The sequence below is a fragment of the Rhinichthys klamathensis genome, unplaced genomic scaffold, assembly GCF_029890125.1.
Source record: "Rhinichthys klamathensis goyatoka isolate OS25496 unplaced genomic scaffold, OSU_Roscu_1.1 h1tg000369l_1, whole genome shotgun sequence".
NCBI classification, from domain to species: domain Eukaryota; kingdom Metazoa; phylum Chordata; class Actinopteri; order Cypriniformes; family Leuciscidae; genus Rhinichthys; species Rhinichthys klamathensis.
The window spans coordinates 485,606-510,234 of record NW_026606877.1 but is presented as its reverse complement, the minus strand read 5'-3'; the positions used below and the strand labels follow the sequence as shown (position 1 = coordinate 510,234).

At 37.2% G+C, this 24,629-nt stretch overlaps 2 protein-coding genes across 4 annotated transcripts in view; one reads left to right on the top strand and one right to left on the bottom strand.

The window, feature by feature from the left end:
- Positions 1 to 16,764, top strand: part of rasa1a (RAS p21 protein activator (GTPase activating protein) 1a) — a 62,859-nt gene extending 46,095 nt beyond the window's left edge. For 2 of the 3 annotated variants that reach the window (XM_056233404.1, XM_056233406.1), the window contains exons 12-26: positions 116 to 203; positions 1,440 to 1,520; positions 1,851 to 2,008; positions 2,094 to 2,170; positions 4,794 to 4,966; positions 5,767 to 5,926; positions 8,053 to 8,195; positions 8,478 to 8,593; positions 10,919 to 11,005; positions 11,091 to 11,158; positions 12,825 to 12,913; positions 13,036 to 13,113; positions 13,225 to 13,359; positions 14,277 to 14,356; positions 16,649 to 16,764. In XM_056233404.1, the coding sequence (XP_056089379.1) occupies positions 116 to 203; positions 1,440 to 1,520; positions 1,851 to 2,008; positions 2,094 to 2,170; positions 4,794 to 4,966; positions 5,767 to 5,926; positions 8,053 to 8,195; positions 8,478 to 8,593; positions 10,919 to 11,005; positions 11,091 to 11,158; positions 12,825 to 12,913; positions 13,036 to 13,113; positions 13,225 to 13,359; positions 14,277 to 14,356; positions 16,649 to 16,697 (1,582 nt within the window). In that variant the 3' untranslated portion in view covers positions 16,698 to 16,764. Of the gene's footprint in view, positions 1 to 115; positions 204 to 1,439; positions 1,521 to 1,850; positions 2,009 to 2,093; positions 2,171 to 4,793; positions 4,967 to 5,766; positions 5,927 to 8,052; positions 8,196 to 8,477; positions 8,594 to 10,918; positions 11,006 to 11,090; positions 11,159 to 12,824; positions 12,914 to 13,035; positions 13,114 to 13,224; positions 13,360 to 14,276; positions 15,198 to 16,648 lie in introns of those variants that run through there. The other variant, XM_056233405.1, reaches the window with a different exon arrangement.
- Positions 15,912 to 24,459, bottom strand: ccnh (cyclin H). The gene is made up of 10 exons (XM_056233407.1): positions 24,268 to 24,459; positions 23,940 to 24,069; positions 23,655 to 23,777; positions 23,495 to 23,568; positions 23,182 to 23,392; positions 19,198 to 19,361; positions 19,048 to 19,118; positions 18,241 to 18,343; positions 16,157 to 16,220; positions 15,912 to 16,082 (listed from the first exon to the last, which is right to left on the bottom strand). Exons 2-10 carry the CDS (start codon positions 24,054 to 24,056, stop codon positions 16,050 to 16,052), a joined length of 960 nt encoding a protein of 319 aa, XP_056089382.1. The 5' UTR covers positions 24,057 to 24,069; positions 24,268 to 24,459; the 3' UTR covers positions 15,912 to 16,049.
- Positions 24,460 to 24,629: the final 170 nt, after the last annotated feature.

Genomic DNA, 24,629 nt, shown 5'->3' with positions numbered 1-24,629 from the left:
CTTGCAGATGATTCTTGGTTTGATAGGTTGTTTGTAATTCAATTCAATTTGGGGCCAGTGTGCCATTTGCAGATGGACATTACATGTTTTCTGTTGATGTTATTTTTTTGTCCAGGCCAAACTGTTTCCAGATTGTGATTCAGCACTTTAGCGAGGAGCAGTACATTTTCTACTTTGCTGGAGAGACACCTGAGCAGGCACAGGTACATATCACTTCTACATATATACTACTATTAAAAAGTTTGGGGTTGGGAAGATTTTTTTAATGTAAATGTGTCTTATGCTCACTAAGGCTGCATTTATTTGATCAAAACTACAATAAAAACAGTTTATCGAGACGAATAAAGTGTTTTTAATGTGCATGTATCTTGTGCTCACTAAGGCTGCATTTATTTGATCAAAACTCCAAAAAAACTAGTTTATCAAAACAAACTTTGAAGTTTGAATAAGTATTAAAAGCTTTGGTTTTCAACGGTTTTCAGTTTAAAATAGTTTTAAAGCTTAAAGTTTGATGGTTTAGAAAGCAATACAGATAGATAGACTGATAGATAGATAGATAGATAGATAGATAGATAGATAGATAGATAGATAGATAGATAGATAGATAGATAGATAGATAGATAGATAGATAGATAGATAGATAGATAGATAGATAGATAGATAGATAGATAGATAGAAGCTTAAATTAGTTTAAAGTGCTTCTGGGAGTTTAAATTGGTGAAGTTTGATGTTAGACTTAGTTTGAACATTTCGTCAATGTAAGTGTGTGGGATTTTTATGATTTTTAATCATTTTTTTCTTTTTTGGAAAACCATAAGTCAGATCAGTTAGAAAGGATATAGCACACTGAGTCAGAACAGTTTGAAGGTCTGAGCCAAATTTGGTGGTTGTAGAGTTAAAGCTTAAATCCCTAAAGTTAGAGTTGGAAATTTTGTCTCGGAAGAATAATAATACGTTTGAATAGCATTTCAGTAAGTTAACTTTCTCAAGCCAACTTAATGCATATTGTAAATATTATTACAATTTAAAGTAACTGTTTGCTATTTGAATATATTTTAAAATGTAGTTTATTCCTGTGATGTCAAAGCTGAATTTTCAGCATCATTACTCCAGTCTTCAGTGTCACATGATCCTTCAAAAATCATTCTAATGTGCTGATTTGCTGCTCAAGAAACATTTCTTAATCTTGTCAACGTTGAAAACTTAATATTTTTGTATTTTTGTTTTTCATCAGTCTTTGATGAATAGAAAGTTCAGAAGAACAGCATTCATTTGAAATAAATGTTTTCTTTTTGGTAACAAAGTAAAAGTCTTTACAGTCAATTTTGATCAATCGAATGCATTCTTGCTTGATAATCTTATTGCATCTTCTTATAATTAAATATATTAAAAACATTCTCATAAAATGAATCTATAACCAAAATGTCCTGCTTTCACAGGACTGGCTGAAATGCCTACAGACGTTCTGCAATAATCTTAGGAAACCCTTACAGACCACATTCAACAAGCGTTTGCGTCAGGTAAGAGAGAGCAGGCATTGTGTGTGAAATCTCACTGTTTTCAGGAAACAGTGGCTGTCTTTCCCTTAATCATGAGGTCAGGTGTTCAGATGGCTCTGAATGTGCTGTCAGAAGGGGCCACAGCTGAACCTTCTAGATGCCGGTGAGCAGGGGAATGAAAACCCCTCTCAGAGCACCTGATCCCAGTCAAGCCATTTGGGCTAAATCTAAAAAGAACATCATCATCTTCATTACCACAGGCATATTTTTGGACAAAGTCTGACATCTCATCACTTATTCATTACAGAGCATGGAAAAATCTTACGTTTGCGTGTCATTCTCTCACCTTAGGTTAGCAGTTTAGTCCTGTATGTGGAGGAAGCCCACAAACTTCCCATCAAACACTTCACCAACCCCTACTGCAACATCTCTCTGAACAGTGTGCAGGTGGCGAGGACTCACCCTAGAGAGGGACAGAACCCTGTGTTCACTGAAGAGTTCATCTTTGAGTGAGTTCATTGTGACACTCGACTCATTTAGAGGTTTTAAAAGTGTTGCTCGATTAAGATTCGGATTTCTATTCCTTTCTTGCAGTGACCTGTCAAGCGACATCAACAGATTCGAAATAAGCTTAAGCAACAAGACCAAGAAGAGCAAAGAAAGTGACATCTGTGAGTATCATTATCTGTTCTTTCCCATACAATTATAGTGATGATTTATTTTTGATAATACCTCACAGTTGGTCCAAAATTAACACTCTGCAAGTATCAAGTGTGGATAAAAATATGATTGGGTTAGACAAATGAAATGAGCTGAATGATGTAAGACTCATTGTCTGACTGAAGCAAATAGAAGAGGCTACAGTTTATATATGTAGTATGAGGCAGTCTTGGTGTTAAGCACCCAAAAATAAAATGTACTTCTTAATCATATTTAAAAGTAGGCAGCAAGGCATTTAATGGACCGCGAGCTGTCAAAGGAATATTCCGGAAGCTCTGTCGACAGCATTTGTGGCATAATGTCAGTTACCACAGAAAAATCTTTTTATTTTGGTTCTTGCTGTTACAGTAATGCACTTACAACTTTGAGGGTTTAAAAGCACAAATCTAAAATTTATACTTTTGTTAAACCACTAATAATTAAATGTAAGTGTATTTTTTAACCCTCTGATGGTCTTCGGGGTCTATTGGACCCCAAATGACTTTTGCTCAAATTAAAAAAAATGTTCTCTTTGTCCAAATGGTTTGAAACTTTCTACGGCTCTCAACACTTTCTAGATCTACAAAAAAAAAAAAAAAAAATTTTGATATCTGTTTTTATGTTGGCGTGACAAAAATAGTCACACTCGTGGTCTTCGGGGTCTATTGGACCCCGCAATCAAAATAGACAAAATAACATCATCAAAATCAGAAACAACGCAGAACACATAGACAGAAATGACAGAAATAAAGTGGCACACTTCCAATAATGCAAAAAACATCCACAATCCAAAATTATCATGCTCACCACAGGCGCACACACACACACAAACACACACATAAAGAGGAATACATTTATACAGGAATACATACAGACTATAAAAACTGTTCTCTTATCATTTGTAAAATAAAATAATCTAAAATGCAGAACCACCAAAAAAATTAATTGGTAACACTTAGACGCATTGAAAATGTGCGCACACACACATACACACACACACACACACACACACAGACACACAAACACACACACACAGGAATACATTTGTAAGGCTATAAAAAGTCTTATAATTTGTCAAATAAAATCATACAAAATGAAGAACCACCACAAAAATAAATTGGTGACACTGTACACATAAAAATAAAAATAAAATGTACACACACACACACAACAACAAACACAACAGTGAAGTGCCAAACCTGCTCCAACCCTGTCTGCAGAAGTCATGCGGTTTACCATGCATAGTGTTTTTTCAGTACAAAAAATGCTAAATTTTGACAAAAATTATTTTATTTTTGTTATAATTGTGATTTTATAATATTTAGATATGAATCCAACTGAATCCAACTTTAGAAACTAAATCTTTCAGTAATTCAAATAGCAAAAAGCATATAATGGAGCTCTATAGCCATCTAGTGGTTAAAGTGATTTATTACAAATTTTAACCTGTTTTTTCCAAAAAATGGGCAAAAATCTTACATTAAACCTTGTAAAATTATCCATGGTATCCCCAGGAATGAAAGTTAGAAATCTGGGTCTTTTATAAAGTTTATTTAACATAAAATGCTGTTTTTTTGTAAAAATCCTATTTAATTAAATATTTATTTATTTATTTATAGAAATAAAAATAAAAATCATAAATTCTCCAAAAACTGCACAAATGTTGAGTAAAAACATTAATAAACAGAGTAAAATTATATTTGTTAAAAAAAAAATATATTGTTCGGTTAAAAAATTAAATGTTGTTGTCTGGGGTCCAATAGACCCCGAAGACCACGAGTGTGACTTTTTTTTGAAGACCATCAGAGGGTTAAGCTGTACAGTTAGATAAATGTTTTGTTATGTGTTCTTGACATCCTTCCTGTTAGTGGACTTTCTGGTATCCTTATATATACAGTACATTACCGTTCAAAAGTTTGGGGTCTCTTACCAAGGCTGCATTTATTTGATCAAAAATACAGTCAAAACAGTAATATTGTAAAATTGTATTAACAATATAAAATAGCTGTTTTCAATTTTAATTTATTTTATAATGTAATTTATTCCTAAAGATGTATTTTCAGCATCATTACTTCAGTCTTCAGTGTCACATGATCCTTCAGAAATCATTCTGATATGCTGATTTGGTGCTCAAGAAACATTTATTATTGTTATTAATGTTGAAAACAGCTGTGCTAATATTTTTGATTATTTGGTTAATAGAAAGTTCAAAAGAAACCTATTTATTTGAAATAGAAATCTTAAAAATAGATATGCATCCTTGCTGAATAGAAATATTAATTTCTTTGAAAAAAAAAAAGACGACTTTTCAGCGGAAGTGTATTGAATCTAATTTTGATGTGTATTGTCTGGTGCTGTGCATATTAATTGTAACCTTGATTTGTGATTTTTTCGAGTTATCAGATATTATCTGTGGTAATTGTCAGCATGTCACAGATGCTCCATACATAGAGCTTAGTTTTTGCTGAACCTGCTACATTCCTTTAATCCCTCCGTTCTTTTTTCCTTGCACAAGTGCGCCCTCTGCTGGCACTTTGTAGAGCAAAGCACGACTACTGCTCTTCTCTAATTTGTTTCTCTTCTGTATGTTTTCAGTGTTCATGCGTTGCCAGCTGAGCAAGCTGCAGAGGGGCCAGATGATCGATGAGTGGTTTCCTCTGAGCTCCCATGTGCCGCTGAAGGGAATCGAACCAGGCTCACTCCGCGTAAGAGTGCGATTCTCCATGGAGAAGATCATGCCTGAGGAAGAGTACAGTGAATTCAAAGAAGTGAGTGTGCACATGGTCATTTTTTTACACACAGATGGGGATGTGGCCTTGCAGTTAACCATACAGGGGTGCGTTTCCGTAAAACGATGCAACTCCCTGCTTACCTCCCATAGTACGATGCATAATCAACTAGCTAGTCACGACTGTTTCCCGAAACCATATTTTCAGCTTGCTTATGTTGCTCAAGATAGGAATTTATTAAGTCCACATGTCATGAAAACAAGAAACTATGCTTCTAACCACAGGTCGAGAGCTCGTTGAACTATGCTGATAACGACAGAACTTGCGACCATGTAGTTTGCTAACGATGCTTTCGGAAAACGCACCCCATGCTGGTAACAAAAAGAATTAAAACAATTTAACTTTGCTATATTCCCAGCTAACAGGGAACTTTCTCAGAACTTTGGCTATCGTTCTAAAGGTATAAACAAAGATTCGTCCAATGACGTTAATTGGATGTTTGTTTAAAGTTACCTGGTCTTTACTAATGTTCACAAAATGTTAGTATTATTTATACATTATTCATGTTTTTTTCCCAAAAATGGTTTAGTTGGATCTTCGTTCAAAAGTAACATTCCCATAATGTTTGCAAAAAGATGAAATGGATTGTTACCTTTTATATTCAATTAACCAAGAAAAAAAACTGTTTTTTCATTTTTTTTTTTTTTTTTTTACTGGACGTTTTGAACATTCAGAAATAATGTTTTCAGGACTTATCGTGAATGTTAGAAACATTTTCTTAGAACATAGTTTTTGAATAAAGCATCTTTTGCTGACATGCACCCACTGTCCGTCCCCAGCTCATCCTGCAGAAAGACTATCATGTGATCTATGCGTTGGCTCACGTTTGTGGGCAGGACCGCACCCTGCTGGCCAGCATCCTGCTCCGGATTTTACGACACGAGCGAGCTGAAGCTCCCTTACTGAGGACGTTGAATGACAGAGAAATTAATATGGAGGGTAGGGCTCTCTCTTTGTATTATTCAAAGTTCAGTATTCAACCACAAACAGATGTCACAGCTGCATCGAGGCTCGGCAGCTTCCCTCAGGCTTGTTCATCATGGTTTAGCTATAGAACAAAGCTTCAGTTTTGCTTGTGCATTTTACCAGAGACTATTTATATAGAGACATGCCACTTCATCAATCCTTAATACAACTATATAGGGAAAACCCGTAACGCCAAAGATGGCGGTTGTATGCACATGTCCCGCCCCTCCCGCTGGAAAGCCAATCGTCTGCTTTTAACAGTCAAGCCGGGAAACATTTAAGCCTATTGTCTGGTTCCACTGACGCATGCGCACAGTTGAAGTTTGCGACAGCGCAAAATACGTTACTGTTTGAAAAGGCGGCAGATTTGATATGCAGTGTATGTGTGAGTTGTGTAATATCAGACATCAGAAGTCTCCCGCAGATTGATAGCGGCTCCCTGATGCCCGCAAATTAGTTCAAATCTCCCGGAATCTAGAGCGAGCGAGCAAGAGCTCGCACATACTGTGCTTCAAACTGTGTAGCGCGCGCACGACAGAGGGAGAGAACCCTTGCGCATGCGTAGTAAAAGTATAACCTGTGGGGAAAAGGGCGTTTTAAACCTTATTTTGGGGCAAAGTCATCAAACTTTTTCAGCGATTTTTATCATATTTGACTGCTGTTTCTATACATGCAGTTTTTATGTCCCGGTGACCAGTGAAACTGCAGTTCTGACTCTCTGCCCATTCATTTAGATAGGAGCCTGGTCTTGTTAGTCGGAAATAGCTGGCCGGAGGCGTTGCCAAGATGGTGGCCGAGTGGCATGACTTGCCTAAAAGGACTTTGATTTTACATAGTTTAAATGAACAATTGTTCATCGCTTGAAAAGAAGAACTGAGCAATCAAACACCGTCTTGAAAATGTGCAGTGTGTTCTGAGAAGAGCTCTCACGATCCCACTGTTGGTAGTATCGACTCAATTTGGTTTGTGGAGGAATTTACAAAATCAACCATGGTGAAGTTTCCCTTATGAATATTAGATTGTCACTTGACCTGCAGGAAGGTTATGAAGCAACAACAGTATGACCTAGTTAATATTTATAAGCTAAGACTCTGCAGTAGCATTCTTAAAATGTCCATCTAATTAATCCATCTTGACATCTCTAATTCTGAGTGGAGTGGACAGTGTAGTATGGATGTGAAATTTGAAATTAATTGCTAAGACTTAAATCACAGAAAGAACATGGATGGATCCAATTACCAAGTTCATATAGCACACTTAATTTAATTAAAAGGGATAGTTCACCCAAAAATGAACATTTTGTCATTTACACACCCTTAAGTTGTTCCAAACCTGTATGATTTTTTAGGTTTTTTAGAACTAGGTCATACTGTTGTTTCTTCTGTTGAACACAAAAGAAGATATTTTGAAGAATATGGGTAACCAAACAGTTGATAGGCCCCATTGAATTCACTAGTATGGAGAAGTCAAAAATACTATGGAAGGACATCAACTGTTTGGTTACCGACATTCTTCAAAATATCTTCTTTTTTGTTCAACAGAAGAAAGAAATTCATTCAGGTGAACTATCTCTTTAAATTTACACTAAGGTTCAGAAGTTTGGGGTCAATAATTAATTATGTTTTACTTTGTAAAGATGCATTAAATTGATCAATGATGACAGTAAATACATTTTCACGAAATCAGCATATTGGCATGCTTTCTGATGGAAACAACATTAATTAAGTGCATTTTAAAATGTATATTAAAATAGAAAACTGTTATTTTACATTAAAAGAAGTCTTTCCCTAAGGCTGCATTTATTTGATCAAAAATACAGCCAAAACAGAAAATATTATTACAAAGTCATTCTTACCAAAAATCTTACCAGCCACAAACTTTTTAACATTAGTGTAATTAACTATAATTATAATTGAGTATTATCTTATTACATTTTCCTCTGAATTGTAAAATATTTAAACTGTTTAGTATAAATGAAATGATTGATATAATAAATATGAATAATAGCAATGTATAGAAAAGGATGCAGTATTTCAGACATTACTTTTTTAATCTGCCAATCCCTAAAAATGTAGCTTTTTTTTGTTTTGGCGTTGCAGATGAAGCCACGACGCTGTTCCGTGCCACTACTCTGGCCAGTACTTTGATGGAACAGTACATGAAGGCCACCGCCACACCTTTCGTCCACCACGCTCTCAAAGACTCCATACTGAAGATCATGGAGAGCAAGCAGTCCTGTGAGGTAATGGAACTAAACAGAACATTCAGCAGGGGGAAAAACAAAATGTCTCACTGTTAACATCATACTCCATTGTGCCTCAGATCTGTGAACGTTCTGTTCTCCCTGTCCTGATGTTTTGTGTTTAGTATGTCTGCGCCAATTGCAACAACATGAGGTTCTCTCCAAAGCTCCTGCCTTGAGCAAATTGGCTTTTGTCAGGTTTCTGTTGGATAGTGAATAAACTGAACTAACAGTCAGAATCCTTTTCCCTCATGTGGAGTGTTTTCTGGTCTCCCTCTGTAGCTGAACCCATCTAAACTGGAGAAGAATGAGGATGTTAATCTGAATCTAGCTCATTTACTCAACATCCTGTCGGAGCTGGTGGAGAAGATATTTATGGCTGCTGAGATCTTGCCCCCGTAAGCATGATAGCACACCACCATATAGTGTCCTATCAGCATTACTGCCTTGTAGTGCAACCTTATAAATGTGGTTCTATGCTGATTATCCATATTCTGCCTTGGCATTGCTATTTTCAGTACAGAACACTGTGTATATACTGTAGGGATGCAAAAATGTATCTGTATCATCAACAGTTATCGATCAATATTTATTATTTATATATTAGGGGTGTAACGGTACACAGAAGCCACGGTTCAGTAAGTACTTCGGTTTTGGGGTCACGGTTCGATACGAGTTCGGTACAACAGGAAAAAGCAACAAATCCCCAATGCCAGGTTTATTTTTATTTATTTTGAACAGACAGTAGTCCCAATGACAGTTTTTCCACCTAGTGGCATTTTGTCCCCCCTGAGATAGTGTGTACAGTACAGCCTCCTTTAGTGTATTAAAGGGATACTCCACTTTTTTTGGAAATAGGCTTATTTTACAACTCCCCCAGAGTTAAACTGTTGAGTTTTACCGTTTTTTAATCCATTCAGCCGATCTCCGGTTCTGGCGGTACCACTTTTAGCATAGCTTAGCATACATCATTGAAGTGGACAAGACCATTAGCATTTCTCATAAAAAAATGACCAAAGAGTTTCGATATTTTTCCTATTTAAAACTTGACTCTTCTGTAGTTACATCGTGCACTAAGACCGACGGAAAATGTAAAGTTGCGATTTTCTAGGCTGATATGGCTAGGAACTATACTCTCATTCCTGCGTAATAATCAAGAAACTTTACTGCCGTACCATGAGTGCAGCAGGCGTAATGATATGACGCAGCGCCTGAAAATAGTCCCCAGCTCGGTAACTTCCAACGTGACCGGGACTAAGTGCCTGCGCCTGCTGCACTCATGGTACGGCAGTAAAGTTTCTTGATTATTACGCAGGAATGAGAGTATAGTTCCTAGCCATATCAGCCTAGAAAATCGCAACTTTACATTTTCCGTCGGTCTTAGTGCACGATGTAACTACAGAAGAGTCAAGTTTTAAATAGGAAAAATATCGAAACTCTTTGGTCATTTTTTTATGAGAAATGCTAATGGTCTTGTCCACTTCAATGATGTATGCTAAGCTATGCTAAAAGTGGTACCGCCAGAACCGGAGATCGGCTGAATGGATTCAAAAACGGTAAAACTCGACAGTTTACCTCTGGGGGAGTTGTAAAATGAGCCGATTTCCAAAAAAAGTGGAGTATCCCTTTAAGCACCAAGCAGTAAACCGAATGCACTCTTGCATAGGTCATATTTTTTTGTAAAACTTGTGCTGAGATTAGGTTTTTCACTCTTGTAGTCTTTTTCTGCCTAGCTTCGGTGATTGGCACATCTGGATGATGTCGTCTGCCCACTACCCCCCTTATTATTACAGCGGAAATAACTTAAAATACTCCGTAATTTATGGTCATACACTACAGATAAGAGTAATACATAATTCGAAACTGGGTCCATTTTTATTTGTGTACACTCACAATAAAAACAAAACATTGTGCTTTTTTTGTAAAATAAAGAAAACATTCAGGATGCCTCTTTTTGCCATCCAGGCTTCATTCATTTCCGTGAAGTTAGTGGAGCGCGCTTTTCTGTTGTGGCGGTTAGCATACAGCGTTGCATTACCTCGTGCGCCCCCTTCTGGATTGGAGTGTGGGTCGCCTCTGACTAACTGTATTCGTTGTCTGACTGTTTGGGACGAATACATGCAGTTACACCCCTAATGTATAGATTTATATATAAATTATTGGTAAATATTGGTTAAGATCAGATATTTAATTGATAGATTGTTGGCGTTCTCTTGCCATCATCTGGTGCTTATTTTTAAGTGGTCAATGCAAAAATATTACAAAGATTTAACTTCAGCATTATTTCTTGAACAGCAATTTCGTTACACATGAACAGAAAGGTATTCAAGACAGAAAGATTTTTTTTTATGTTTTGAAAGAAGTTTTAGGCTGCATTTATTTGATCAAAAACACAGTAAAAACAGTTATATTGTAAAATATAATCGCAATTTGAAATAACTCCAACAAATTAACAAAATGTGCCTGCAACATTTAACTGCAACAAAAAATTCTTCCTAACAAAATAATAATTTTAGACAGATTAGTAAAACTTCAGCCATAACATGGAAATAACTATCAGCTAAAATAACTATAACATCATATTGGGCAAAGTTTTTGTATCAGTGCATCCCTACTATATTATCATCCTCATTGATATTTTTTATTTTATTTTTTTCTTTACGGTACTGTGCTGTTTTTGCAGTCTTAGTATTCATAGTTTGTCTGTTTCCTCCCTGTCCAAGGACCCTGAGGTACATTTATGGCTGTCTTCAGAAGTCTGTGCAGCAGAAATGGCCTACCAACACTACAATGAGGACCCGAGTCGTGAGGTAGCAAGTTGTTAAGCTACATTTGCGCATGTTTACAGAGGAACATCTTGCAAAGTGCCAAAATGTGTTTGTCTCTGTCCCCCAGTGGTTTCGTCTTCCTGAGGCTCATCTGCCCTGCCATTCTCAACCCCAGAATGTTCAACATCATCGCTGGTGAGTGCACAGCTTGCATCACAAGCTCCATTTTCCAGATGCAACACATTTAGGTCAAGTACCCACTCAGATATTTCATTCTGCACCTGTTAGAGCTTCAGTCTGATAGAAGAGCACTTAACGGTCCAAATGTGTAAACGCATCAACATATTCATAGTGACAGTCGACAGGCTATTTCATATATGGTTATTTCAAAAAAAAAAAATTGTTAACAAAATTTTTTACATGTAACCATTTGTGATGTATTTTTCAAATTTAATTGGAATGCAATGTACATGTACTGTTGGCTAAAATATGACAAGGCAAAAATAATACTGCAGTATATTGCTTTTCAAAGCCAAAAAACAAACAAGAAACAATATAGTTGTTTTAGTTGACTTCTAAAAAAAAAACTACTGCTTGAGCATACTAATTATAAACTTCTTATTTCAGGACATGAAATATAGGATTTATGTCTCATGACCTTATGGGGAGCTCAAGTCTGCATTTAAGCAACGTCGCATGATGTGCACATGTTCTATTGTGCTGAATATCCCTGTTGTATGAAGTTGTTTAGAAGTGTTCACATAAATGAATGTTTATACATTTTGGAAACTTTTGGTTCAGACGTTACTGTTCAAAAGTTTAAGGGTCAGTATGTTTTTTGGGTTTCTTTTTTTTTTTTTGCTTTTGAAAGACAATTAGTGTCGCTTTTACTGAATAAATGTATTAGACATAAAATGGTTACATTTCTATTCAATTATTTCAAATAAATGCTGTTATTTTTAACTTTTTATTCATCCATTCGTGAGCAGAAAATCATCATATCAGAATGATTTCTGAAGGATCATGTGACACTGAAGACTAGAGTAATGATGCTGAAAATGTAGCTTTGACATCACAGGAATAAATTACACTTTAGAATATATTTAAAAAAATATTATCTTTATTTGTAATAATATTTCACAATATTACTGTTTTCTTACGGTATTTTCTTCTATATATTAACGAGACTTCTTAAAAAAAAAAAACGACTCCAATTTGAACAGTATTTTATATAGTTTTACATGCATTTTGCACACTTTTAAACTAAAAAGTCAATTTTAGTTAACATTAGACTTCATAGACTATAGAAGTTGACAGGTTAATAAACAATAGACTACATTACTAACCCCTAACTAATGTGACATGAAAAAAAGACTAATGCTGCATCCGAAACAGAATAGTTCCCTACTATATAGTATTTGAAAAGCAGTACGCCAACAGAGTGGTATGTCTGAATGCTTAGTTTTCGAAAAACAGCAGGTGAAAAGTCATCGGATGACATAATGCTTCCAGTGAGATTCTGAGGTGCACGTTCACTGGACATTTTACTACCCCATGATAACACAGGATAGGATTTATGAATGGCAGTGAAATGACGCAATTGACGCTGGTAGGTCACGTGACAGTAACAACATGGCGGATGCAGTACGTCCGAATTTAATCCATACTACCCACATTCATACTATATAGAACATATAGTTGTGAAGTTCAAATTCAAATGTAGTTCCTAATCAGACAGTATGTGATTTGGGATGCAGCGCAAGTCTTTTTTTGTCAAAAAACTGACTATAGTGTAAACATTAATACTGCTAGTTTAGTATGATATTATTAACGTTGATGAAAATGTGTTTTGTTTTTGCAGACGCTCCATCCTCCACAGCAGGTCGAACGCTCACCCTGGTAGCAAAGTCTGTGCAGAACTTGGCCAACCTGGTGGAATTTGGTGCTAAGGTGTTTTGATTTTCACGCTGTGTTAGAAAATGAGTTACCCTGAATAGGCGTCAAAGAGTCTGTGAATGCTAATGTTACAGCAGTGGCATATCATCGTTTGTTGTGATGTGTTTGGGTTGCAGGAGCCCTACATGGAGGGGGTGAATCCTTTCATCAAGAACAACAAACAAAGGATGATCATGTTTCTGGATGAGCTGGGGGTAAACTGCCCTGTATCCATTTTTAAAGCAGCATGGGTTGCCTGAGGCTCTGTTTATGAGCCCTGTGTGAAGTAGCTTTCCTATAACATTCTCTCTGTGCTGTTTCTCCAGAATGTTCCTGATCTCCCGGAATCTACCGAGCACTTTAGGACTGATTTGTCCCGTGACCTTGCTGCCCTGCATGAGATCTGTGCTACTCATTCTGACGAACTCCGCACCCTCAGCAACGAGAGAGGAGCACAGCAGGTATGTGTCTCTCTCTCATCATACATGATAGTAAGAAATATATAAGACATGACGTGCAGTCAGCCGGGACCCTGACATGAATGTATAGACTGACTTTTTGTTATCATGCTTATTACACAGTTTAGCAGTCATTATATAAACATGACTCTGATTGGCCAATCAAGACATTCAGTGGTACAAGTATTATAAAGAGCCATGTGGTGATACTGTACATTCAATTTACAAAATCAGCACAATAGTCAGTGCAGAAAGAAATAATTTCTTGGTCTTACATATATTTTTTAATAAATATATTGTGGCTTTATATATTGTAGGACACTATTTTTAACATGACCTAAATCAAGCTCAAATGGTCTTATGAGTTTTTTTACCTTCATTAGAACGGCTGCATTGAGGCAGTAAGTGCATCGCATTGTTTTCGTCAACTTACAGGTTTTAAAGTTTAATTTATGTGGTTACTCTGGTTTTTCTGATTCTATTCACGGGGTTGAATGATTTTGAGACTGCAGAAGTTTGATTGGTTCATTGCAAACGGCTCAAAGTCAGTAAATTTAGCCAATAAACCTGATTTGCAATGGGGGTTGACTAATTTATTATAAAAACCATATGCAAGTAAACTTCACGAGTTTTTAGCAGTGGTTGTTTATAATAAATGTGAGCAGTGAAATCTAGACAAGTATCTTACTCTTACCTGACACTGATATTAAATTGGGCATTCTTCAGTTTCTGTGATTTGGCTGTATTTATTGATTATTCTTTCGTCGGATACCATCCATATTGAAATGAAATGAAAGCATGTGAAAAATGACTGTCAACATCACAATAAGTTGTAACAAGTCTTCACTGTGCCATTTTGAACCCAGCAGGTGAAGATTACCGTATAATGCAGTCATTGCCCGTTGTCTTTTTCTTTACAGCACGTGCTGAAAAAGCTGCTGGCCATCACTGAGCTCCTCCAGCAGAAACAGGTGCACTATGCCATGTCCAACAGCAACAGGTAGTTCCACCTCGGTCATTTTGTCTGTCAGTTTGTCTCCGTCTTCCTGGAGTAGCCAATGGGACCCCAGCATGCTCCACCCTCATCCCCATGTCAGCTCCCACCCACCCCATATCTTCCATCATCCCTTTTCCTTGCGCCTCATTGTCTGTGCCACGAGAACTATGCAAACTACAGCTGCAAAACAAAACGGCTGGACTCCTGAAGTCCGACACCAATGACTTTATAATCACACGCCCAAATCGGTTTGACTGCTTGCAGTATCTTGGGTACATATCAATCTAACAGATGGGTCGACCAACCAATGTCCCAATAAGTCCACAGAATAATGTTTTTGAATACAGGTTGCCAAAGTGTATCTCTTCATCTGCTTGATCTGAAACTGAACTGACACAAGGCTGCAACGATTCTTCTCTATAACTGGATTATGAGCTCAAATGATTTTTATACTGTAATTTGTTACTGATTTACATGGCTATGAATATGCAAAATGTGCTCAGACTAGTGTTCTTTGTCCTTTATCCTGTTCCGTTTAGTTCGAACTGTGCTGTAGACTGGATTTTTTTTTTCTTCTTTTTATCATCCTCAGAGAGTATGATTATTTTATATCAGAACAATAAATTCTCTTGCTGGAATCATGAGTATATAATTTGAGGTAACCTGATTTGTTTTCCATATTGTACTTATGTTTGATTGGTTCAGTCTTCCCTGAGACAAATTCAAAGCCAGACATGTTCTCAGGAGAAAAGTTCAAGGTAAAAAATGTTTACATCAGTAAAATTTACAATAGTAAAGATTGTATCAGGAATGCATGCACTTATTAAACATGTTTTATAAAGTACTCACTGGCTTATGTCTCAGATCAGCTCATGAAAGCAGCTTTTGAAAATAAGACAGCTGTTGTACTCTAAACAATATTCTAGAGTGGTTTGTCTGTTATCAGTTCTTGATTTTGAATGAACCATTATTATGGTTATCGACAGCATCTGTCATGTCAATTGAACACCCCTTTTACCCCAGTTCTTTAAGAAGATTGTCACTGTTATAAATGTACTACTGTTAGACATCTGCTAAATGATAGTTGCAAGCAGATATTGTTTAGTGTTTTAACTACCAGTACACTATCATTCAAAAAATGTTTTTGAAACAAGTCTTTAATGCTAACCAAGGCTACATTTATTTGATCCAAAATAGAGTAATATTAAAAACTACCTCTTATTATAACCATTTTCTATTTTATAATGTAATTTATTCCTGTGATGACAAAACTGAATTTTCAGCAGCCATTACTTCAGTCCTCGGTGTCACATGATCCTTCAGAAATCATGCTGATTTGGTGCTCAAAAAACATTTATTTTTATTATTAATGTTTAAAACGGTTGTGCTGCTTAAGTTTGTGGAAACCGTGAAACCTTTCGGTATTTGATGAATAGAAAGTTCAGACAAACAGCACTTGGAAAGATTTCCTGGTAACAATATACAAATATTTACTGTCACTTTTGGTGAATTGAATGCATCCCCTCTGAATAAAAGCTTATGGGAATAAAAACAAATATTTTATTTTCAGAGAAGACAGACAACATTTTGCTGAAATATTTACAATTTAGTTTGACAACAGCAAGTGTCAAATGGAATCACTCAACCCGTTCATGAAATAACTGTCAAGGATGTTGCCGATTTAAAAACAATTTCATCATAATGCATCCAAATCCTCATCAGTCCATTCCTGAAAAACAGAAAATCCATAAGCTTCAAGTGGCAACCAGAAGATGTGCATTTGAGGAACCGATCTAAACTTACTTCCTCAGCAACCATCTGCCTTTTCACAACGTGATCGTCATCTTCATATCCATGTTTTCTTTTCCTGAAGGCCGTGGACAGAGGAAAGCATCAGAACCATACACTGTTATCATCTGAAGACTGCATTCATTTAGTGACTGTATTTGGCGACTCATTACTCACACACATCCACGCATGCAAACTAGTGCATCACTGTAGCTCATAACTGTGTAGTTATAGACAAGATCATAGATGGTTTTTTTTTGTCTGTCGATTTGTTGTTGAACTATAACCTCAACAGAAAAGTATCAGGTAGGCATTTAAAAATTATTGTGAATAAGAAGAAATCTTAAGCGCACACAGGATGAGAAACAAGCTGATCCATTGCATGTAGGCATTACGATGCCACGGCCTTCTGAAAGCGCTTGAAATTTCTTATGGCTCACTATAAATCGCTCAAGACTTGCATAATCCTGAAAGGTCACCATGCCCAATTTTGTCTTTATTTTGCAGAACTGAATGTACCTTTATGGCTGTAGCCACCACAATCCAGATCCTCTGAAAGAAAAGATTGGTAGCAAAGAAAGCAAGACTTGTTCTCACCAGATGCAAAGGAAGAAGGTGGATGCTCGGACTCTAGATAGGCAACACACTGCCAATCTCAAACCAACTGATTCAAAACTTGAATTCACAGATAATCCATCAAATAGATGGTTAGAGGTTATGTCCGTCGAAAAGTATGTCTTGGCTCTTCTAAGACTGAAAATCATGAACACTCCAAGAGAATAACCAAAATTGAGTAAATCGGAAATGCTTGTTGACCCAACCTGCAAAATCAACGTGGATCTGTCCGACTCTGCTTCCCGCTGGTGTAACCGACCTGGGAGCCGTGAGCGCTAGACTGGTATCTGTAGCAAGCAAGAACTTTGGCACTGCATTGCTCTTGACCATCAGGGAAGCAAGATGCACTTAAGGTGCAAGCCTTAAAAACCGTCTCTACACTCAACTCTACCACACAACCTTTTCCTGTTTTCGACTGCGGTTTCAGGTGCAGGTAGGCTTAGATCCTAAAGATAGCAACTGATTCCGATCTTACCTTCTGAGCCGCTTCGCTTGACAAGATGCTGCATCCTGGCTTTTATCTCCAAACCAGTGTTTGTGTGATACATGAGCAGATCAGTGAGACCGATTCAATTTTGGAGGATAGATTACACAAGGTTGTTGCATGTGTCCACTTTTAATAACCTGCCCCCTGTTCTTCCACCGAAGCAACAGCAACAAACTCCAGCTCAAAATAATTTTATAGCTTTTCACCAGAATGGGCCAAGTGGATTATGAACTTCCTGGTTCATTTCACATTATAAAAGAAAGACCTATTGACTATCAAACTCTATTATTTTATTATATCAGCCAGTTCGTGTTTATCAGACTTGCTTGAGGAGTTAATCTGGCAGTTTCTTGATGTGTATTATTCCCTGAAATATGTAAAAACGCAAAAACTTAATTTAGATGATTCTACAATGTATTTTTGTTGGACAGGTAGTTGCATTGTCCTGTACTTACTGAGACCCTTACAAAAAAGTGCTGAGGTGGTACCATTGTACAGTGGTGAGATCTGATGCTAATACCATGGTACTCTGACATACACCATTGTAATGAAAGATTACCATGGTATGTGTCCAAAAAAACTGGTTTAACCATTGTACTGTGTCCTAAAATCATGGTAATACCCGGTTACGTTTATGTTAGTATAAGGTGTGTATTCACTACCACTGACTTGAAACAGCTCACTTTGTACCCATTTCCTGTTTTCATCTACAGTTGATGTAGGGGATTCTCTACAGTACATTTAGCTGCATTTTGTGACCCAGCAAATCTATGAAAAGCATGACGCGGATTTACCTTTTTTTTTCTGTATTTCAGGTAGCTCATGTATTTTTATTTTTATATTTAATACTTAAAAAAAAAAAACACTTTTGCATCTTAGATACAAAACACCAAGTGACTAACCTGGCTGAATAAAACTCTTAGTATGATTAGTTTTGTGTGCTTTAAAACTCTTAAGATCTAAGTACTGTCATTTTATTTTCCCCACAAATACTCACAAGTTTGTAGCAAATTCAGCATGAATCCTTTCCAGTTTCTGTTTGCAGGTATCGACCTCCTCAGCTCTGGGAAGCTCGTACACTTTCATAAGACTTGTTATTCCTATAGTGAAAACAGACACAATATTACACTTATACTGTATCCTTAAATGTACCAATAACAAATGATTGATAATCCAAAGATTATCCTTACCAGGCCCAAAATAACACAAGGCAAAAACACCACAACAGAACAGGCAATCAAACCTTCTGATGTATGACATACACTACCATCAAACGTTTGGGGTTGGTAAGATTTTTTAAGATGTTTTTGAAAGAAGTCTCGCTCACCAATTACAGTACAATGTCATGTATTCCTGTGATGGCAAAGCTACACAGCTTACGGCTTACAGCATCATTACTCCAGTCTTCAGTGTCACGTGCACCTTCAGAAATCATTCTAATATACTGATTTGGAGCTCAACAAACATTTCTAATCAATGTTGAAAACAGTTCTGCTGCTTAATATTTTTATACAAGTAGTAGTAGTTTGAGTGCTAGTGTGCATTAAGTCTACATAGGATTACAGTATGGAAGGCTTTGAATGGGTCCTCTATAATCGATAGCGTTTTCAGAAAGGCATGTCACAGCCAAATGGATCTTTAGGAGATAAACCTCCCATAAAATAACTTTGACGAATTTACAGGTCACCATTTATAAGATTTACCAGCTGAACGTGTGTTATGAAGGATTTTACAGGAGTTTTCAGATTTAAGCATCTCTTATCTAGTGACATTTTAACAGTAAAAAAGGGGGGAATATACTTACGTCTCATTGACTCGTACAACTTAGAGAGGGTCTCTTTATCCTCTTTAAGCCCCATGCATTCGGTCAAATATCTGAAAATATCAAAAATATTTTTTTAACATCCTGCCATCTCAAGTGTTAGAATCTCTGAATGCTGAAGGAGAAACTTACGCCTCAATCTTCAGGCCAGCACGTGTTGCACTGTTGAGGATGGCTGTGAGGGCGATCTGAGACGGAGAGAAGAGGAGTCCGGTGTCTGTCATTGCTGCTCTGTTGAGAAAGTCTTCAGCACTTTTTCTCAGTATCTCTGGGTTCTCTAACAATGGGTATCTGGTCTGAAAATACAGAAACCATGCATTCAAATTCCCTTAAATTATCTATTTAGCAACTTTTAAAAATGAAGTGCCGAATCTCTGCATCACTGGTGCCGTTTGAGCACCCCTACATAATCAGTGTCGGGGAAGCTACTCTGAACCTGTAGCTTGACAAGCTACTCATAAAATTTAAAGTACCGTATTTTCCTGACTATAAGTCACATCAGTCAAAAAATGCGTCATGAAGAGGAAAAAAAACATAAGTCGCACTTGACTATAAGTTGCATCCGTTTATGACCAGCAATATTATTATGTTTAAGGACATTATGGAATTAAGATAATGTCTGTACTGTGCAATTAAATACAATCGTTGCGGAGTCTGAACACTTTACCTCAGAGCGTCTGTTAACTAAATTAATTGAGAATATCACCTGAAAATCCGATAACATCAGCAATTTTCATTCAAGCAGCTGATTTATGTAAATGAATGTAAAACTAAATGTATATTGCAGCACAGGGTGAAGTCAGTATATACGTTAACGACGATTAGAGACAAATAAATGAAAATGTAATATAAAACTATGTAAATGGCACGGCAGGATTTTGAACAAGGTCCTGAGCCGTAGCTGGGCGCCGCGGATGGACGCCGAATAGCGCCGCTGGTGTGTGTACACTCATAGAGAATAATGTGTTCGAATTTTAAAGATGTGGCACTGCGCTTCTCGTCCTGTGCACGACCCCCTTTAGAGTAACCTCTGCTTTTCGCCAGTCCCTCACAAGTTTCTCACTCACTCCAAACTTTCTTTCTGCTGCTCGATTACAAATACTTGAAACCTAACCTTTTAAACCTTTAAAAGCTAAAACCTATTAAACCTAAATTTAACGTCCAACAGTTATATCAGCAAAATGTATATTTTTGCAATGAATATTAATTGTCTTCCTAACCTAAGTACTTCCCCTTCCGTCCTAAGTACGCCGGCGCTCATTCAGTAAAGTCTGAATTTTAACGCAGACAGTAAGGACGAGCATTCATGCAAAATGGAAATACTAGCTTGCTTTTTTAACACAGTTAAGGATATAACCGGAAAAAAAATGTTTTGTGCTGAGGAAACGTATCACCAATTAAACTGCACACGCATCTGTCAAAGCGCCTGACAGGCAAACCATGTTAAACATTACGCTTACGCATTATTTTGAAGTTTAAAATAAAGAATTCTCATGTTTTGGGCAGCTTGGATCACGCACCTATCCAGCAACAGCTCACTCTGTTTCCCCAACTATTTTTAGAGTCATTTTTTCCATCGAAATACATTATTCAGTTCTGTAATTTGATGCGGCTCGCGGAAGTTTTCTGTGCTCAGCAAGACTAATCGATAATGACATTCGTTGTTGATGATTTTCATTATTGGTTATTATCGATTTTATTGATCCCTTCAGAGCATCTCCAAAACCACGTCTCCTTCAAAACACATGAACGCACACAGCAGAGTTTGCAAAGCGGCACGAGATGAGGCTCCAGACTTACTTTTCCACTGGTTGCACTGGTGCTACCAACTTTCTCAGTTGGTCGCGCCAGCATATGATTTTGGTCGCACTTTTTTTCTTTGCTACATGCCGTGGGATTAATCAATGCATGCTGATGAATAGTGGTCTTAATCTGCATACCATAGTTTTGCACTGATGTAAAAAGACTGACAGTGACAAGACCTCATGTTAGCAAAATGTTTTAATCTTTTAACTATCAAATCAAAATATTCTCAAAAAAAAATATTAAAAAGTTATAAGTAAAAAGATGATTGTGAAAAATAGTAGTATTAAATGCATTTATGGTGAGATTACTACATTTTATTTAATTAAATGCATTTATGATGAAATTCATTGTCATGTCAATTTGTGCTCATTTTGACCACGAACTATGCGCTGTCACTTTAATTCAGCGCGTGCAGCACAGCAAAAATAGACTCGGTGCGTAAACGATCTCTGCACTGCTGTATACGCACCGCTCCTGGAACGGATGAAGTGTGAAAATACCATGTCAGGCTACACAAATTGATCTTGACATTGTTAGCCTCTTGTCTTTTTTACATGTCGTACACTGTACATTTAACTTACACTTATTATGACTTAATTCCTAATTGGCGCGTTTCACCATCAGTGTGCAATGCACGTAACGTGTACGTTCGTTAAAGGTTCTCTAAGCGATGTCAGGTGACGTCACTTCTTGTTGACGTTTAAAGTATTGTCAAACAAAACGGAGGCTAGCTAGACCCTCCCTCCTCCTCATCTGCGCACTAACCCCCCAAACCCCGCCCCCAAGTCCTTCTTGTCGGTGATTGGCTGGAACTGTTTGTCATGTTTCGTGGAGCGGGTTAGCCCAGTTTGTTTTTGTTGCTGTTTGTGGAGCCTGGGCTGTCTACAGAGATCGCGTTTCTTTACAGTGTGTTCAGGGGACAGGAAGCCAGCGGTTAGTGAGGAGATGTTTGCTGTATGTGACAAAAAATGTTTTGGCCTAAAAAACGCCTGACATCGCTTAGAGCACCTTTAATAAATAAACTGCAAGTGTCTTGCGGAAGAACATTGTAGCCGGAGCTACTTCTCTCCGTTAATGTCTATGGCGAGTCACGCAGGCACTGGGCAACTCAGGATAAGTTAAAAACACGGTTTGGAAAATTGGATTCATGATGTACTCGTTCATTTTGAACATATGGACTGCAGCAGCTGCTGATACAACGGCGTTCTGTTGCGCATGCGTGAATTTAACTGAGTACATAACCATGCACTCGCACAAATGCGACCACATAAAATTTTAACTCGCACATTCTCAAAAAATGGTCGCAGTCTGGAACCCTGAGACGGTAATGTCTCTCAGCACTGCGGTTTATTTACACTTTACAGCACCCAGTGACTGTGTCTACAAAGCGCTGATTAAGTGTGATATCTGTACGAGCAGGGTTGCGCTGAGGTATGGAAATACATAGGGGACAGGCAAGTAGAACAACCACAAAATGTTTGTCCAATCATTACATTCGGTCCAAATGCAATGATTGGACAAACATTTTTTGGTCCTGAGACTTCCACAGAAGATATAAGTACGTGTTTTAATATTTATACCACTTCTATTATTGATTGCTATCAGGATGTGAAGAGTTTCAACCAGTATAGCAAAAAGTGTTTATAAAACAAATTGCCTACCCTACCTTTAAGATACAATCAAGCTACCCTTCTGAAAAAAAGTATCTAGTTAGCTATACTACAAAATACTATAAAAAAGTAGCCAGCTATATTTAAACTACTTTTTTTACAATGACATTGTATATTAAAAATAACTGAATGCACAATTTAGATTGTGATCTAATAAGACGACGACACTATACTGCTTCAATGCATTGCAGGTTTGTCAAAACTCAAAACTGAATGTAGCTTTTGGTCGAGCTAGAACGCTACTTGCTGTAAAAAGTAGTTAGCTACTGGAAAAGCCACACTTTTTTCAAAGCAACTGAGCAACTGTCAAGCTACTGAAAAATGTTTAATTAGTAGAGTTGCTACTTGTAGTTAGCTACTCCCAACAACATTGCCTAATGGTGATGATACACAGGGCAACTTTTTGAGCAATGTTGCCGTCAACGGGCAACCAGATGAGACACATGGCCCACGACCGACCTAAATTATCCAGATAGAAATGTATTGCCCATTTTCAATGGGAAAGTGCCCAAGCAACAATCGCTCAGCAAGATTGCCCAGCAACATTGCTCAAAAAGTTGCCCTGTGTATCATCACCTTAAGGCTAAGCCAATGGCGTGCGTCTGGAGTAGGACTGTCTGCAACCAGGCTTTAAGCTCACCTTCATGTCAATCAGAAAACCCTCCAAGGGCCGATACGGATTGTGAACAACTAGATGAAAATTGAGCTGCTGGATAAGGAGCAGTTCATACTCCAGAATCTGTTCTAGAGCTCTCTCCTGTCCCGCTGGGCTGTCCTGAAGGTTCCCCACAAACTGAGTGCTAGACACATTAAACTCATCCACTTTACAGGAGAGATATGTACATGTCAACCTGCAAAGGTAAGTTGTGAAGGTCAGAACTGCAAAATCGAACAAATCAACAAAAATAAAAATCATGATCTTATAACTTATTTCACTCTGTCGATACACTTACATTATTGTCCGAGGGTGATAATCCATTAAAGAGTTGTTTAAATAGAATCTTCGAAAATACATACAAGCTGTTCCCTGAAAAACAAACACAGGTTAAAAAAAAAGCCAGAACAGAACTAGATGATCTTATCTCTAACTGATATAAAACTGATAATGATTACCACTACAGATTTAGGCATCACTGGCTTGAACATGGCACAGAAGTCTAACAATCTCTTCTCGTAGTGTCTGAAAAGCACTTTCTCTTCCCGTCCATCAAGGAAGATGGATTCATTTATTCCAGGCTGAAAAACGGATGAAGATATAATGTGATTGTGGTAAATGCTGTTAACACTATAAATTACTGGTTTACTGTGCATTGCAGTGTGTGAATATATATACAAGCAAAATTATAACGTGTATATTGTATGCAAAAAGAATACAAAGAACTCCAAATTGTGACTTACCTTACCACTGGATAGGGCTTTTGAACAGAACTTCTGATTAGCTTCTAATCTTAATTTATCTAATGTCTCCTCTTTATCATAAGTCCAGAATTTCTTCTGTGAGCTGTTGTGATACATGTTGAATATTAGGCTGTGGATAGAACAATACAACTATGATTACACACCAAATACGTGTTGTTTGACATCCTGCAGCTCTCGTGCAGACAAGCAACGTTATGCACATATAAATATACACATTTTTAGTATTCAAGTTAATCTACTGTATTTTTCGAGGCAGTTATCTAAAGCAATGTTTTCATATCTCATTAAAAGTGTGCTTCAATCTCACCCCTCTTGGGCACACGGTGATGTTCCGCCTGTGTATTAAATCACGGAGTGCAGTACAAATATCAAACGGTTGTAAAAGATTCGGCTACTGATCTTTGTGTCAACCAAGATTTCAACAGTCGACATGCGTGTTTTCAAACATCGCGAGAACCCGTCGCGTGTTTGTCACGCCACTCTTTAGGCGCCTTTGGATGATGATGACGGTCCGAGTCTGATTCATTTCATCGAGTCGGTTCTTTCAAATAGTTTGTTTCAAAGAACCGGTCAAACGAACAATCCAGCAATTATTTTACATCATGCCCTTTTTTATCTTGCCCACCAAAATTACAGATTAGAGTTATTTAAAAACACATACTTTTGTTT